The sequence below is a fragment of the Staurois parvus genome, unplaced genomic scaffold (assembly GCF_062004578.1).
Source record: "Staurois parvus isolate SC_StPar_1 unplaced genomic scaffold, SC_StPar_1.0 ptg001760l, whole genome shotgun sequence".
Lineage (NCBI taxonomy): Eukaryota > Metazoa > Chordata > Amphibia > Anura > Ranidae > Staurois > Staurois parvus.
The window spans coordinates 299176-315737 of NW_028319556.1; the positions used below are offsets into that span (position 1 = coordinate 299176).

The window sequence follows — 16562 nt, forward strand, 5'->3', positions numbered from 1 at the left end:
CTCAGAAACCGAATGGTAATTTGGAGGCATGGGCAGTAGGAAAGGTGAGGTTTTTTTTTTGTTCATCACATATGACAAACCTTGAAAAAGTTCCATCCCTTCTCCGAAATGTAAAAAGTAAAAAATTCTGGCTTCATACAGTAATGAAATCAAAAAACAATTAGGATGCACATTATTTAAGACCTCTACCAAGCAATAGAAAACAAATTCTTAACTTCAGGTCATACCTCGAGGTTGTAGTAATGTTTTTTTGAATGATCTCAGTGTAAAGGAAGCATGGCTCTCATTACTGTTGTGATTGCTTGAAGAGATAAGGAAATTGTTTTGTTTGCAGTTGACTATATTAGGATGAAATGTGATTGATTGGTATTGGTAACTTTATTTTGCTTATCCTAGGAGCTGCATTATGATGTTATCCTGAAAATATGTCTGGCGCTACATGTAAAGCTTTCATAACACCAAAAGTAAAGCTTGTTTATATAATCAATATTCATATATATATATGAAGGCAGTAGCTGATTTCAACCAAGCCCCCAGAAGTGTAGAACCTTTTATAAAAAGAATAAAATAAAGTATCACACTATAAATTGGACACCTCCCGGTATCCCCTACCTTGGCAATACACCTGTGGTGTGTCATTGGCTGTTCTGGTATCAACAACTGGCCCCTCCTACAGCTACATCATTACATTTTTTTTTAGTGCACCCCTAAATCTCCTGGCACGAACCCCTGGGGGAATGCATACGAGTGTGAACCGCTGTAAAGGTTCCGCAAAGTTTTTTATTTGAATAAACAGTTCTGTTAGACTACTCCCTGTCCAGTCACCAGGCAATCGATATAGTGCCTCCATCCCTGAAAAATTCAATTTGTTGAAATCTATTAGTTTCCTGGGCCGAATGATGACAATCGTGTACTCTGTTTTGGCTGTCACACTTACCTCTTCTAGGATCGCGCTACACAACTCCTCTCCAGTGTGTGGCCACTGGTACTTCTGACTTTCATTCGGAGCACTGATGCTACAGTTAATCCAGACACAGTTTTCCTGATTGGTGCCATGACCATTTGGGAAACGCTTCTCCTGATTGCTTTGCTATGCTTCAGTTGACCCCGCTGCTGCAGTACTAACCTGTATCCCAATGCCTCCAGTGTCCTCCAAGCCCAACTGCAGCCACTGGTGTCTCCAACTCACTCCTAGTCCTTATATCCTCTAGTGAATCAAGTGCAATCTCAATGCATGTGTTGTCTATTGACTCCAGTGCACTCTGTTCACCCCATGACTCCAAGTGTGCTCCAGTACAACTAAGTCTTCTGACTTTTCAAGTACACCTTGTGCCCCTTTCCTTTCAGGGTGCTCCTGTGCATCTCTGTGACATCTGTGCCCTTACACAGCTTCAGGTATACATCTGTATTCTCCTGAATTGTGTCTCTCAGTGGACACATGCCCCGGTCCATGGCAGTTTGCTAAAACCATGAATCTGATGTACCCCAGCCACTTGCACATACTGCATAACTTCCCTCTCTAAGACTTGATGTTCAGAAATCCAGGCAAGTACAGGCGATTTGATATCTCCATGCCATTTTGACCCACTTGGATCAACTACCTCTCTTACCAAACTACCAAACCTACAGCCCCATTACAGGCCTCTTAAGTGCAGCTAACTGCCTCACCGGTAATCATGGTTCACTTGCCACCTCATGAAAGCTTCTTGGGGATCCCAAAGGTTGCTGTGGGTTTGTAGATCTGTGTAATGTTCACTTCGAGCTACACCCACATAACTTCTCTACTTACCTCACTAAAGTGACCTATATATATTCCCTACTTTCTGGGGAGGCTTTTGCCGAGATAGTCCCTCTGTGGGAAAAAGGTGTCTCTGTGGCCTGTGTCTCACAAAATTGCTGCTTTTCTGACTTTCTTCTGAATGATCTTTGAAGGGCCTCTTTGAAGGTATCCTCTTTGGCTATGCAATTTTTTCTTATAGTAGTACAGTATTCAATTCAGTTCCAAACTCTTGTGACTGAAGTCACCTGGCATAATGAATCCCTCATGGCAATCTACTGGAAGGGCTTGTTCAACGAATTTAAGATGAATTGGCTGGATGTGAAATTCCCTCTACCCCTGATGATCTGGTTACCAAACAGACATTCTCTTTTAAGAGCCCTTACAAGAAAGGTCCTACCTAAGAAAGGCTCTTTCTCATTTGGTGCCAACTTTCCACTGCCACCTGGAACCACCCATGCCCCTCTGCTTTGCCTCCCTGAAAGAAACAAATACAACTGGGCCTGCTTACAACTATCCCACAAAGAGGGCACTCAATGTCAGTCCCAAGGCCTTTGTATTTACTATGGAAAAAAGAACACTTTATTAAGCAATTCCACAGTGGCCAGGAAAATCCAACATCTAGCATGCCTGGAGGGGGGTATACTGGACCTGTCTTGAGATGTTTGGAAGAGTGTTGAGAAAAGCTTCAGCCCTTAAATAGGGTCTTGGGGCCCCACACTTGAGGTATTTCTGCTTTCTATTGAAACCAAGACCTTGATTGATGGGGAGGCCTGTAAGTGTGTGGGGGGGGGGGGGGGGAAGTGCCGCAGTCACCCTCTGAGATTCAGTGCCCTGTCTCTTTACAGCATGTGACTGCCACCACTTCTGGAATTTATCAATTGTGCTGTACTTATGCATGTCCTCGTGCCGCCTATGTCTTTTGAGTCTGCCTTCAGACACTGGGTATTCTGTGCCTCAGTCAACTCCCAGTTCACATGCCCTATAACAACTTCAGGGTGCCCAGTGACTCCAAGTGAGTTCCCAGTCCACGTGTCATCTACTGACTCCAGCATGCCCAATGTCTCCAAGTATTATCCCAGTCTATATGCCATCTAATGACTCTAGTGCATCCATTGTCTCCAAGCTTGCTCTCAGTTCTAATTCCATCTAGTGACTATAGTGGGCTATGTGCACCCTGTACGTTTAAGGGTGCCCCAGTAGGCCTACTATGTATTTTTTTTACTAATCTGGATAGTCAATCTCATGCTCTAACTTTACCCTCTGCTAATTTGCACAAGACCTGTGCCAGTGTGCTCCTTGTTCCATACCCTTCAAACACATAAGAGTTGGGTGCCATACATATGTATATATGTGATGACTGGGGTTGTGCCTGAAATTGGCCTTTGTAGGTGTGGAAGTCTTTGCTTAGGTACTTTTTCTACCCAAGAGGTCTTTCATAAAAACTTCAAGTCAGTTATATGCAACCTCATCCCTTTTTTAGATCCTCAACCACTACTATAATTTACATGAAGATTGTGGCAAGAGTGTCTATCTTTAGACCTCCAATTGGTCCAAGTTATCTCCCGGGCTCCATAGATCTATCAAATCATTTCCTAAATTTTTAAACATATCCAGATGACCATGGAACCTGAAGACATAATCAAGTCACATGAAAGGATCTTCTAGGTTGCTTGCTATGACCTCTGGGTTTATTTAAACTAACAAGAGGAGCTCACATACAGAGATCTAGAACTACCTTAATGTGTTTCGCAAACCAAGTGCTTAATCATAAGGAACTTAGTAGACCTTTCCAACCCACCCATTTTAATATCTACAGTCCAAAGAGGCATTCTGATTGGAGTTCTCCCTGGTGGCCATCTTGTGTCAGCAGAATATTTTTAAGTGCCTGCCCCCAGGTTTTGCAGACATTTGCACAATGGCTAGTGTAGTGAGAGTACACCTGCCTGTCAGGGACAGCACTAGCAGTAGGGAGAGATTCCGGAGGAGTAGAGAAAGGGTCTATGTCTGCACTACCACAAACTCCCTCTTGGGTTGCATCGGCCATGTCACACTCCACCTCCCTTGGCAAGTGCTTCCTTCAGCTCGGGCCTACTACCGCTGACTCGCCGCTGCATTAACTGTGAGTTTCAGGTCAGGTGACTTCCCCGCCGGGCTGTTGTACTGTTTTGCAAATTCTTCAATACATTGGTTTCTACAACTCAGACCTCAGTGTGATAACTGCAGCCTCACCACACTGCACCAGACCCACAACTGCATCTAAACCCAACAAAAAAATGTACAATGCAACTGGGTACTGGCCGTTAGAGGTTGTAGCTAAGCATGTTTTCTTTTTTCAGGCTTTTTTTCTTTTACTTATACCTTTTGATCCGGCCAGTAATACACTTCCAGTCCTACGGTGACAGCTCTCACTCATACTGTATCTATGGAGTAGCAGTTTTGCCACCATAGGACAGGACTACAAACAACACCTTGTCACGTACCTTGGTTGGAGGCCAAGCTAATGAGAGGGCTTCCCTTATGGCTCTGGTCTGAGCACCCATGAATATGGAGACAGAGGTACAAGGGTCAGAGAAGCACAGATGCTGGTAGCTTTATATCAGGTGACTGCCAGGATCAGAGCCGTAGTCAGGATGAGCCAGGGTCATACACGATAAGGCAAAAGTGTGGTCAGCTAGCAGCCTGAGGACAGTACCAAGGAAACAGGCAGAGCGAGGTTCAGTAATAGGCTGAGGTCAGCACCAGAGAAGCAGGTAGAGAGTAGTCAGAGGCATGATGACGTCGGTACCCAAAACCCACAGAGCAAGGTGAGGAACTAGCTGGGTTAGCATTGGGAGATCAGTCAGCTTAAGCAAGAACACGAGAACACAGGTCACTGGGAAGCTGAAGAACATCCAGTGATTAGAGTTTAGCTCCTATGCACGTGGATGTGCGCGCCGATGCACGCTGGCGCATTGAGATGCACCTATGTGTCAGTGCACACTGGATATTAGTCTGTGTTTGTCTACATTAGTATTAACATTAGATGTGCAAATATTGGTCCCTGGCACTCCTAGAATTTTGCAGCAAGGTGTTCTGTAAACCTCAGAGATAGCTGGGAACTATGTAACCGTTCAGAGTGCAGCACAGGCAGAGAGCACAGAACGTTATCAGCTTTTTTAACCAATGTAACAAAACTCTTTCATGGTATGTTTACCAGACCAAAAAAAGGCCAAATAGGAGAAGTTCCTATTCAAGGTTTACATACACTTTAATATTCTGATCACAACTACAAATAATGGCCTGATAACATGACAAATGCAAAATAGAGTCCATAATGTTTAATGTGAAAAACTATTCTAACAGTTTTACATAACGCAGCAACATCCACATATGTAGGACACCCAACATTACAGGTGATTTATTCTTCCAAAGCAAATACACTTTTGCACACTGGTACTGACTAGTATTCCAGTGTTTCTCCTCTCCTTCAGTTTTTCTCCATTACTGAGCTAATGTGACCCCAGCACTGATGCAGAGGGACGGGGGAGGGTCAAACTAGGATGCTGTGCAGACAGCTGACATTCTCCTTATCAACTGATGATGTCATTGGTTGTCAGGATGCCCCAATTTTTTTTTCAGGGGGGGGGGGTCAAAAAAAGTAAAAAACTGCCGGTTTATGGCATTTGCCGCATTAGAGCATTTTTACAGCTAAAAAACTCCTCTAGAAACCCTCTAGTTCTGGGGGTTTTTTTTCCAGCCAAAAAACGTCCCAACCAAAAAATGTTGATTCCAGTCTATGTGTGTATGGACACATAGGATAACATGTTGGGGGGTTTACTGGTTGTAGAAAAAAATGTCAAAATCCAAAAACAGCCGCTGTAAAAATGTCCCGTGTGCATGAGGTGTACAGTTCAGCTGAGAACATTGCAGTTCCAAAGAAATATATAAGTGCTTAACCACTCGCCCTCCAGAGGATTCCCCCCCTTCCTGACCAGGCCATTCTTTGCGATACGGTGCTGTGTTACTTTAACTGACAATTGTGAGGTCATGCAACGCTGCACCCAAATGACATTTACATCCTTTTTCCCACAAATAGAGCTTTCTTTCAGTGGTATTTGACCGCCTGTGCAGTTTTCATTTTTTTGCGCTATAAACAAAAAAAGACCGACAATTTTGAAAAAAAAAAAGATTTTGTACTTTTTGCTATTAAACATGTCCAGTAAAAAAAAAATCTAATTTTGTCATAAATTTAGGGCAAAATGTATTCTGCTCCATGTCTTTGCTAAAAAAAATCCAAATACGTGTAAATGAATTGGTTTACGTGAAAGTTATAGCGTTTACAAATGGCAGTATAGATACTGGTATTTTTTCTTTTCTACTAGTATTGGCGGCGATCAGCGACTTAGAGCGGGACTGCGGTGCACATTCTGACACTGGGGGGAACTTACTTGGTGTAACTGACATCCCCAGTGACACCAAAACAGAGATCAGTGCTAATAAAAAGCACTGACACTGTACTAACACCACTGGGCAGGAAGGGGTTAACATCTGGGGCGATCAAAGGGTTAACTGTGTGCTGTTTTACTGTAAGCTGTGTTTTTGTTTCACTGTACTCACACTGCTTTGCACGGCTCTGCTATGCAGAGCCATGCATAGCATTGTTCAGGTGCTGAAAGGAGGGAACTGGACTGATTACAGTTATTGGACATGTTTAATAGCAAAAAGTAAAAAATATTTTTTTTCTCAAAATTGTCAGTCTTTTTATAGCGCAAAAAATAAAAAAAACGCAGAGGCGATCACATACCAATGAAAGAAAGCTCAATTCGTGGGGAAAAAAGGACGCAAATTTCATCTGGGTGCAGCGTTGCATGACTGCGCAATTGTCAGTTAAAGTAACGCAGTGCCGTATCGGAAAAAATGGCCTGGTCAGGGAGGGGGGGAAATCCACAGGAGGGCGAGGGGTTATATGCTGATCATACTCTAGATAATGACCTGATAAAATGACCAATCCACAATAGAATGGTGTCCAGCCTGTTCATTGATCAATGGTAACAAATATTGGCTATAATCTAATGTAATTTTAGAGATTTTTGTTAAATCTGTTTTTAAAAATTAAAATAATTGACAAAACCTCCGAGACTCAGAATAATTGTAATGTAATCTACAATGCAACAAAGACTGAGCCCATAGAGAATAATAAAGGTATAAAAGCAATCCTTTCTATATGAATCATAATATGACGCTGAGCAGAAAACTAGGATTTGTACAAGTAAGTGTTTCCTGCAATTGTTTGATATTAGGGACAGCGCAATATTATAGAGGAATAACAAGTGATACAATTACATTGCTGAGTAGAAACATCTTCATCAATAAAGATTTTTTTCTTTTCTTATTATTATTTCAGTTACTTTTATAGTGCCATCAGTTTACGCAGCACTTTTTATTATTCAGGTTTTATATGGCGCCAACAGTTTGCTCAGCGCTTTAAATTATAACGGGAGACAATACAGCAACAATACAGTTCAATACAAGAGGGATAGGATGGCCAGGCTCCTTGGAGGTTACAATCTAAGAGGGAGGGATATATTTTTAAAAATATATATTTTTTTAAATATATTCTTCAGATTTTTTTTTTTACATAAAAAAGTCATTTTAACATATATTTTTTACATATATTTGTAAATGCATTCCAAAAATGTAGATTTGTATTTTTAAAGATATACAATATATTTGAAATGTATTTTTTTCATATATTTTGCAATAAAAATGCATTTCAACATGCAATATATATACAGTATATATATATATATTTATTTATTTATTGAAATATATATTGAATATGGCCAAAATTGTAGCATTTCAAATTAATGGCAATATACTTGGGAAGAATTTTTTTTAAATATATTTCAAATATATTTTTCTTCCATGTGGGGACATACAGTATATTACTAGGTCCAGAAGGCACACGAGTTAGACTGGACCTTCTAAGGGAAACATACCTCTGGAATATATCATGTTTAGTTTCTGACAAATCATGATTTCATTTTACCCAATATGTTGATTGTTGGGTTGTAAAACTATGCAGGCACCATCAAATGGGAGGTCAATCAGCCATAGCTCAAAGAACTCATAACAAACTCGGGGGAACCCTAAGTTTCCGCAGAACTCTGATTGAGAATGGCTGCTGTAAGCAATAAATTGTCAAATATACCAAAGAAAAACTTTATATTAATTTCATAATTCCTGCTGTGATAGAATTACATGCACAAACCATGGTTACACTGATGTATAATGTAAAAAACAATCAGTAGGACACCAAACAGACCTATATTACCAGGTCTCCAAGGAACATGAGTTAGATTGGACCTTCTAAAAGAAACATATCTCTGGAACCGGGGCGAACTGACCATTTGGCCACTCGGGCGCTGCCCGAGGGCCCAGGGTCAATAGAGGGCCCCATGAGATGCCCCTGGTACCTTTAATTGGCTTTTTCATAGGCTTTTTTTTGGCTGTGGGTGACGACACATGGGCCCCATGATCCTCTATTGCCCAGGGGCCCCATGAGTTGTCAGTCCGCCCCTGCTCTGGAATATATCATGTTTAGTTTCTAACAAATCATGATTTCAGTCTACTCAATAATATGTTGACTGTTGGGTTGTAAAACTTGGTCAGATGGAAATATCAATGTATTTTGATAAATTGAGAGTAGGGATGTGACTGCTGAGTATGAAAAAAAACATCTCTAGCTCCTTTAAAACACACCTCAAACCCTATCATTGGTTCTGTAAATTTTGGAAACACTTTCCCCAGGGACCAGAACAAATTGCATCATTTTGAGCTCAGCAGCTCTTGCTTACCATTAGAACTATGAAGGGATGCTAGGAGTCATTTATGAGAGCCGGAGACTCTGATATATCGAATTGGACTACTCTGCAAGCAAATTGGACTCTGCACAGAACCAAAGACCTTCCTAAGTAGTTTTCACTTTCAATCTCGTTTATTTTACTGTTCCCAATTGTCTGTTTTTTAATATTTTTTTTCTGTAACTATTTTCTTGTACTGTTTTTTTCTCTTTTTATTGTTAAACAATGTTTAAAAATTGTGACACTAAATCTCTGAATGCTCTAATCAGGAAATAATAGAACTTCTATTTGCCTTTCTGATCGAGCTACAGTATTGGAAACTCTGTTACTGTCAGGAGCATATAAAGCTCCTGTTCCATGGCAGCTGCTGGTCTCATTCCAGTATCCTGATTTTGGCTGAGCCACACTCTCCCTGTCTATCTGTCCACCTGCAGAGAGATTGACGTAGGCACAGCCTCTGGGTGGAGTCCAAACCCGTTTTAAGCCTGCCAAGCCCTTAGTGTCATGCTTGTGATAGTGTTTGCAACACAAGCTCCCTGTTTCCCTGCCTTCTTTCTGTGCCTTGACCTTTACCTTCACCCACTCCCTGTCCTGCCAGTTAGTTTGGATTTCCGTGTTATCGTCTTTCGTTTTACCTTTGGACTACTTTCTGAACCCAGCCTGCCTTTAGACCATGGATTTGACCCTGACTACTCTCTGAATGCTGGCTGGCCTGAACTCGGGGCTTCCACTGAACCACTCTGCCTGTCTGCCAACTGCAAGTAGCTGTTAGCTGTGCTTAGCTTGCGCCTGTCCCAGTATGGTAGCCAGGCATTGTGTAATAGACCTAGGGCAACCAAATACTTTAGTGACTGCAATAGGTGAAGACCACAAAGCCAGTTATAGTGTCTGACCACCAACGTGTCAAGGTCCTACCTTTTCCCAGAGGTTATGCTGCTCCATGTGCTGGCATCCATCTTGGGTTTCTGCACAGCATGGTGGGAGTCTTTTATGCCTTCAGGCCTCTGCGGTCCATCCCCCAGAGGGGTGTGGTTGATCACATATAAGCCTGTTGTCCGCACGTGCTCTTTTCATTCGTGTCTTGTGTGTTAGTGTTGCAACAGCTCTGTTTATACTCTCGTGAATCTCCTGGAATCTGACTCGGCTTGTGACTAGACAATTCTCTGCGTTTTCCTTTGATCTGACCTCCCGTTGCTGAACCCGGCCTGTGACCTGTTATTCTTGTCTACTGTTCTGTACCGTTTGTCCCGTTGTTGACCCGGCCTGCCCGACTACGCTATTGTCTGATTTGGTTCCTACCAGCTACACGCTATTGGTGGCGGCCATTACCGCAGCTGGGGTGTCTCGGGGGCTGCGACCTGGTTCCTGGCTGCGTCAAGTCCATCCCCACCATCAGGGGCCCTGGTGAAGGGCAGCCTGGGACTTAGACTCCGCGCCCTGAGGGACTCCGGTCTGTGGTTGGTGGTTGTCGTCAGTCAGTGCGTGACCCTGCCTCTAGGCCTGCCTGTCCGTTCCACAGCTCCTGCCCTGACACAACGCTAGGGGTAGGCATGACAGTTACAACCCCAATTCCAAAAGGGTTCGGATACCGTGTAAAATCTACATAAAAACAGAATGCAATCATTTGCAGCACTCATAAACCCATATTTCAATTCACAATACAACCCATTTCAAATATTTAAATTGAGAAAATGGACCATTATAGGAAAAAAATAAGATACTTATGAAATTGATGGCAGCAACATGTCTCAAAAAAAATAGAGAGTTAATGGTAGAGCAGAGTTGATGGAGACTGGATGAGAAGTTGTTAATAAAAGTGATAAAATAGGTCTGCTTGGCAGTGTGGAGTCAGGAATTGTATTTTTGAAGGCCAGATTTAAATTGGTTGATGGCTTTCTTAGGCTAAGTTTTTTGAGACTTCTGGTGCCACCTGATTGCCAGGGTTGTAGGGGTTGGGGCCTTATAGTGTGTGTAGGGAGGATGCGAGCACCTCCAGGGCAGAGGACAGGGATCTATTGCAGACAGAAGTGGCTAAAAAAGTAACTGTTCTTGCATACATTGTCCATGCTGTGCTGGGAAGGATAGACAACGTGGGCATGTGTATATCGTATGCATATTTTGTTGTACTTCGTATGTAATGTATTTTCCTAAAATTGTATGTACTTTGTGTGAGTACAGAAGTTTTTTTTAGTAAAGCATAATAATACACTACAGAGGTTTTTATGCCTCCTTGCTTTTACCGCGAAGAACCTTAAAAGACACAAAGCAAAACACAGAGTCAGCATTGTTAACTCACAACAGGAAGTTAGGAGCTCGCTGGACTTCTAGGAGAATCAACAGGTATTTTTCTGTACAAATTTTAAAGATACAACATGGGTAAATACAAATGATTTGCAAATATGTAATGAATATATTTTATATTTTGGCCAGACAATCTAAGACAATTATTTTAAATCTGCTTTGTGAGACACCAAGAAAATATGGGACCGAAGTTTTGACATCTTGGACATTGTGCTACTACTTCAGTGGGGCTACAGAACTGAACTGTTACTGAACAGATTCAGGACATTCAAAAATGTTCGCATCAAACAAAAGTTCCTTGGTGGAATTAATTTTTACTGGACTTACTGACCAGTCTAAACTCAACATTCCATTGTTTGTCATCTTTGTACATATTTACATCACAACCCTGGTGGGCAATGTAGGGATTATTACTCTAGGTATGGTGGACAGACGTCTTCACAAGCCCATGTACTTGTTTCTGTGCAATCTTTCTTTTGCAGACCTGACTTATTCTTCAGCAGTCACTCCTAGAATGCTGAAGGACTTTTTATGTGAAACGAAGGCCATCTCTTTTGTTGGTTGTGCTCTACAAATGTACGTCTTTGTGTCCTTTGCAACCACTGAATGTCTTCTTCTGGGAATCATGGCCTACGACCGCTATGTGGCCATCTGTAGCCCACTGCAGTATGGAGTTCTCATGAGCAGCATATTGTGTCTCCGCATGGTGGCTGCTGCCTATTGTGGAGGCTTTATGACTGCTCTCGTACACACCATTGGTGTTTTTCGTCTTAACTTCTGCAGATCCAACACCATTGATCATTTCTTCTGCGACATTCCCCCGCTATACAAGCTGTCCTGTTCTGATATAACTGTGAACATATCCATTCTGATCATTTTAGGTGGTCTGGTCACCATGAGCTGCCTCCTGCTCATCCTAGTCTCATACACCAACATTGTCCTGGCCATTCTGAAGATCCGGTCAGCCCAGGGTAGATACAAGGCTTTTAACACTTGTGCTTCTCATATGACGGCTGTCAGTGTCTTCTATGGGACTGTCCTCTTTATGTATTTTCGACCATCTACCAGCTATGTCCTACAGCAAGACCGAGTGGCGTCTGTCTTCTACAGTATAATTATACCTATGTTAAATCCTCTGATATATAGTCTTAGGAACGTGGAGGTTAAAAAAGCTCTAAAGACTTTTTTGAAGTATTCAAAATAATTCTGATTATTAATGATGAGCTATTAATTTTCCCAATATTTCATAAAAATAATGTGAGATTTTTTTAAATTTCACAGTTTTGGAACATGCATAGGCATCAATTAGAAAGGTGAAATTAAGGCGCTTTGGGTGATTTGGAAGGGTATACTTGGGTTTAAACAGCTCCTGATGGTTATATAAGCAAAATTTAACTATCTTGGACCTGTTCTTTTGGCCAATAAAACGGCCTGTGATTAACATTTTTATTTCATGTTATTTTTACAGAAAAAAAAAAAAGAAAACTTATACTGATGGTATACCATAAGTGATAGTAATAAAAAAAACCTGGGAAAAAAAAAAGCACAAACAATACTAAATGAAAATAACTAAACTAATCTAACTACAACCCCCCCCCCCCAAAAAAAAAATACACACACATACCCAAGAAATAAATGAAAGTAGCAACTCAACAAGCACAACTGACCATTTCCAAAACCGGTAATTGAATACCAAAATAAATTTCCCTGAAACCACTCTGGTCATGGAACCAGAATAACAGGCATAGCTTTCCCCACACATTTCCTTGAGCCTTCCTAGAAGCACTCATACCATATTATTTTCTTTTTTATGTGTTTATGTAGTGTAGCACTTACCCTCGCATTAGCCGCTGGATTTACTGGATCCCCTGTTCCTGTGCCCAAGACTCTGCAAATACAACCATACACTATGATACATTTGGCTGATGTTTAATGTATAGCTGTATATACACCCAAAAAGCTCAATGTGCATAGACACCAGGAATTATAAAGCAACTTGTGGCGTAACAGCAAGAAGTATACTGCAACAGGGTAAATAAAAGAAAAAATATGCTGCAATATAAAAACAGTACGAGAATTATACTGTGATGGTTAAACAGCAAAATAAATATACTGCAACAACTAAGCAATAGAAGTAATATGCAATAATTGTTATCAAACATAACCCCTCCTGAACCCTGTACTCGACAACCCTAAATGGAGGTACGGATATGTATATACCACAATAACAGTTCAGCATTCAGTAATATGTTACCCTATTTCTTCTGCTGGCCAGCTCATTGGGGCCCAACCATTATGATGGTGCACTCAAGGTAATTTCCCTTTAGAAACTGAAGCAGGCATTGCCACTCTGCTTCTTGCAGAAAACTCTGTCCCTTTTTTAACAAGTGTAATGCAGGGTTGGCCAGAGGCCTCTTACCACTCTGTGTAAGCACAGGATCCTCTTTTGCACACTGGAAAATTGTACCCTGGACCGTGTCCTCAGTGTCTGACTCCCTGATTAGACAGCAGGCTCAATCATCTTGGACCACCTCCTCCGATGTTCCAAAATGGCTGCCACCATGTCACCCTTTCTCCCAGCTGCAGCAGTCCACTTGCAGACTCTTTTCCTCTGCATATCGTCCTCTCTACCTCTCAAGTTCAATGGTAAGCAGCCTGCCAGCAGCCCAAAGTCCTTTCAGAAGTGCCTCCTTTCCTCAGCCAAGAAAATCTTCAAGGAATCGCCTCATCTCTTTTCCCCAGTGCCTTGTGGGATTTACAGCCTCCTGCTTATACAAGCTATTGTTTGTAAGTGCATTTTTATTCCTTTTTTTAATAAAATAAGTTATATTTGTACTATCCAGCATGCTCTGCTCTTTTTTTTGTTTCACAAAAAGATTAAATGCAATGTTTTTGCATGTATTTACTTATGTAAACACAATAGCAGTATTAAAGCATTGTACTGTTTGATGTTGAGAGCTTAAAATTAAATGAAACCTTAACTGGCTGAGCTAACTGGCTATGTTAAGCAAGCTTTCTGGATCTGTTTGGGACATATTTCTACAGAGAATTACAAAAAGAAGCAATAAAATATAAGGGGTGGACTGACAACTCATATGGCCCCTGGGCAATAGGGGATCATGGGGCCCCTGTGTCCTCACCCACACTCAAACCACAGCCTATGAAAGGTACTAGTGGCATCTCATGGGGCCCCTTACATATGCTTTGGAAATGTACATATACGAGAGAAGCAATGAAATATAACCATTTAAAAAGATTTTTTTTTAGCTTCTAAGTATTATTTTTGGTCATTGACTAGACCAGGGGTAGGCATCCTGCGGCTCTCTAGCTGTTGTGGAACTACATTTCCCATGAGGCATTGCAACATTACAAAACTGACAGTTACAGCTATGACTTGAAGAGGCATGATGGAACTTGTAGTCCTGCAACAGCTGGAGAGCTGCAGGTTGCCTACCCCTGGACTAGACAATTCAAAAAAACTATAAACATAAAAATAGCCTGGGGGCCACTAGGGTCACCGATTCAATTCACTGGGGTGTTCTGGTGAGGACCATGCTGTCACTTAGACTCTCCACCTTGAATAGCCCATGTCACCTACCAGGGTTGTCACCTGTAAAAACTGGCCAATGGGTCTTAATTACAGTCTGCCTACGATGGGTCCCTATGTCTTCTATTGGAAAACCCTCTATAAAGAGATGATCGTAAAAGTCCTGGGCCATTCCTGGGTGGAAGCAAGGTTTTATACAGCAATACATCAAAAGACCATGAGCGGCCAAAAGTCTTCTTGCCAGAAACACTTATTTCAGGTATTAACTTGAAGGCCAGTTGAGAGGTTGGACCATAACATTGGGCTCCCTTCTAAGCTGGTGCTAGCTGGACTTGAGGTCTTCATCTTCTCCAGAGCTCTCAGTTCTCTCGGTGGCTCAGGTTCTCTGTCTGTTTGAGGCTCTGCCCTATATTGCTTTGCCTCAGTAGTTCCCTGCATCCAGTCTCTCTATCTGCAGTTCTGGGCACAATGCTTTGCTATCTGCAGCTTCGTTCTCAATGCAGGAACACCTCTGCAAAAACAGCCCATAGCACACGGTAGTAGCTCAGTCTGCTTTCCCACTCACTTTCTCCGGCTCCTGGCACACCTCAGCTCATGGTTCATCCACCACTCTCCAGCCCAGAGTCCCCATAAATGCAGGCTCTCCTCCTCTAGCCTTTTACCTATATTAAATCCTCTGATATACAGTGACACCTCAGTTCACAGACGCTTATGTTCATGAACAAATTGGTTCACAAACAGAAGAGTTCACACAAGTTTGCGAAGTCCGATTCAGTTCACGAACACGAGCCGCGGCCATCTTCACTGCTCTGACACGTGGTCATGGCTTCCTCTAGGCAAGATCGCAGACACAGACAGACACTTAAAGTGTACTGTGAAGACTTAGAGTACTGAGAAGCTTTTTGATGTTCCTTTTAGCACATACTGTACTGTACTGTACATCCCTGTGCACACTTGCTGTAAAGCTTTTTGTGTCCTTTTTAGCACTTACTATACCGGACATCCAGTATGGCTCCAGAGAAAATTCAGAGCAAGCATGGTGGTAAGAAGAAAGTGCAGAGTGGTAATGAAGGTGACCAGAAGCACCACCCAAACATAACTGTAACGAAGAGAGTGATGAATCTGATGAATGATAACGTGGTCTCTCATTTCTGGAGGGTTATGCAGGCAGGAAAAGACAAGTGACATTGGACAGATTTTTCACCAAAACAGAGCCTTCAGGTAAGAAACAAAGAAGAGACAAAACCCTGAAGGAGATCTCCCCAATGTCTTTATGGAGGGGAACTCTCCCTCCAAACAATATCCGCCTCTCACCCACCTTCCTGTCCTCCACGCCAGAAGTCATCTCAAGCAAGGTTAGTGTTCTCTCGCTTCGTACTGTACTTTGTTTTATATTTTTGTGGTTCAAAAACACAAAAAAAATGTTCAGAACGGATTAACCTTATTTACATTGAATCTTATGGGAAAATTTGATTCGGTTGGTGACCAAATTCGGTTCACGATCACGTTCGTAGGGGTCAGAATGGATTAACCTGACTTACATTGAACCCTATGGGAAAATTTGCCTCGGTTCACAACCAGAGTCGTGGAATGAATTAAGTTTGTGAACCGAGGTATCACTGTATAGCCTTAGGAATGCTGAGGTTAAAGAAGCTTTAAAATTTTTTTTAAATGTTTTAAATAGTAAGGATCCCAGGAGCTACTACCACTGCGTTCTTGCTTCTACTAAAAAGAAAGTCATAGAAATCTGAGGAGGCATTGAGAAAGAAACTAATTTGTAGCTCCAACTTGTCTTGAAGCCTAACAATAAGAAGCTCTGTGCTGAAAAACGGATGAATGTTTAGGCACCCTTGGACAATACTAGGATTAAAAATAAATAAATAAATAAATGTTTATAGACTAGTCTCATGAAAGACATGGTGTGAATCCCATTAAAACTTGCGGGAGTATTTGAAATGGACACTTCATGTAAGGAATTCCAGAAAAATCTTTTGCATGGAGGGAGTGTCACAAATTTCACAGCCACTTGCGTGGAAAGAGTAATTTCTGTTAAAGGGGACAATACCACCTTCTGAGGCTGAGGGTTTACATT

General features: G+C 41.8%; 1 protein-coding gene across 1 annotated transcript; it reads left to right on the top strand.

Moving 5' to 3' along the window:
- Positions 1 to 11197: 11197 nt before the first annotated feature.
- Positions 11198 to 12127, top strand: LOC149434377 (olfactory receptor 5AP2-like). The gene has a single exon (XM_089663745.1). The coding sequence runs from the start codon at positions 11198 to 11200 to the stop codon at positions 12125 to 12127; it is 930 nt and encodes a 309-aa protein (XP_089519871.1).
- Positions 12128 to 16562: the final 4435 nt, after the last annotated feature.

What these genes read in the sequence shown, in the direction of transcription:
- LOC149434377 (XM_089663745.1), top strand. Translation starts at nt 11,198, where the DNA reads ATGTTCGCATCAAACAAAAGTTCCTTGGTGGAATTAATTTTTACTGGA.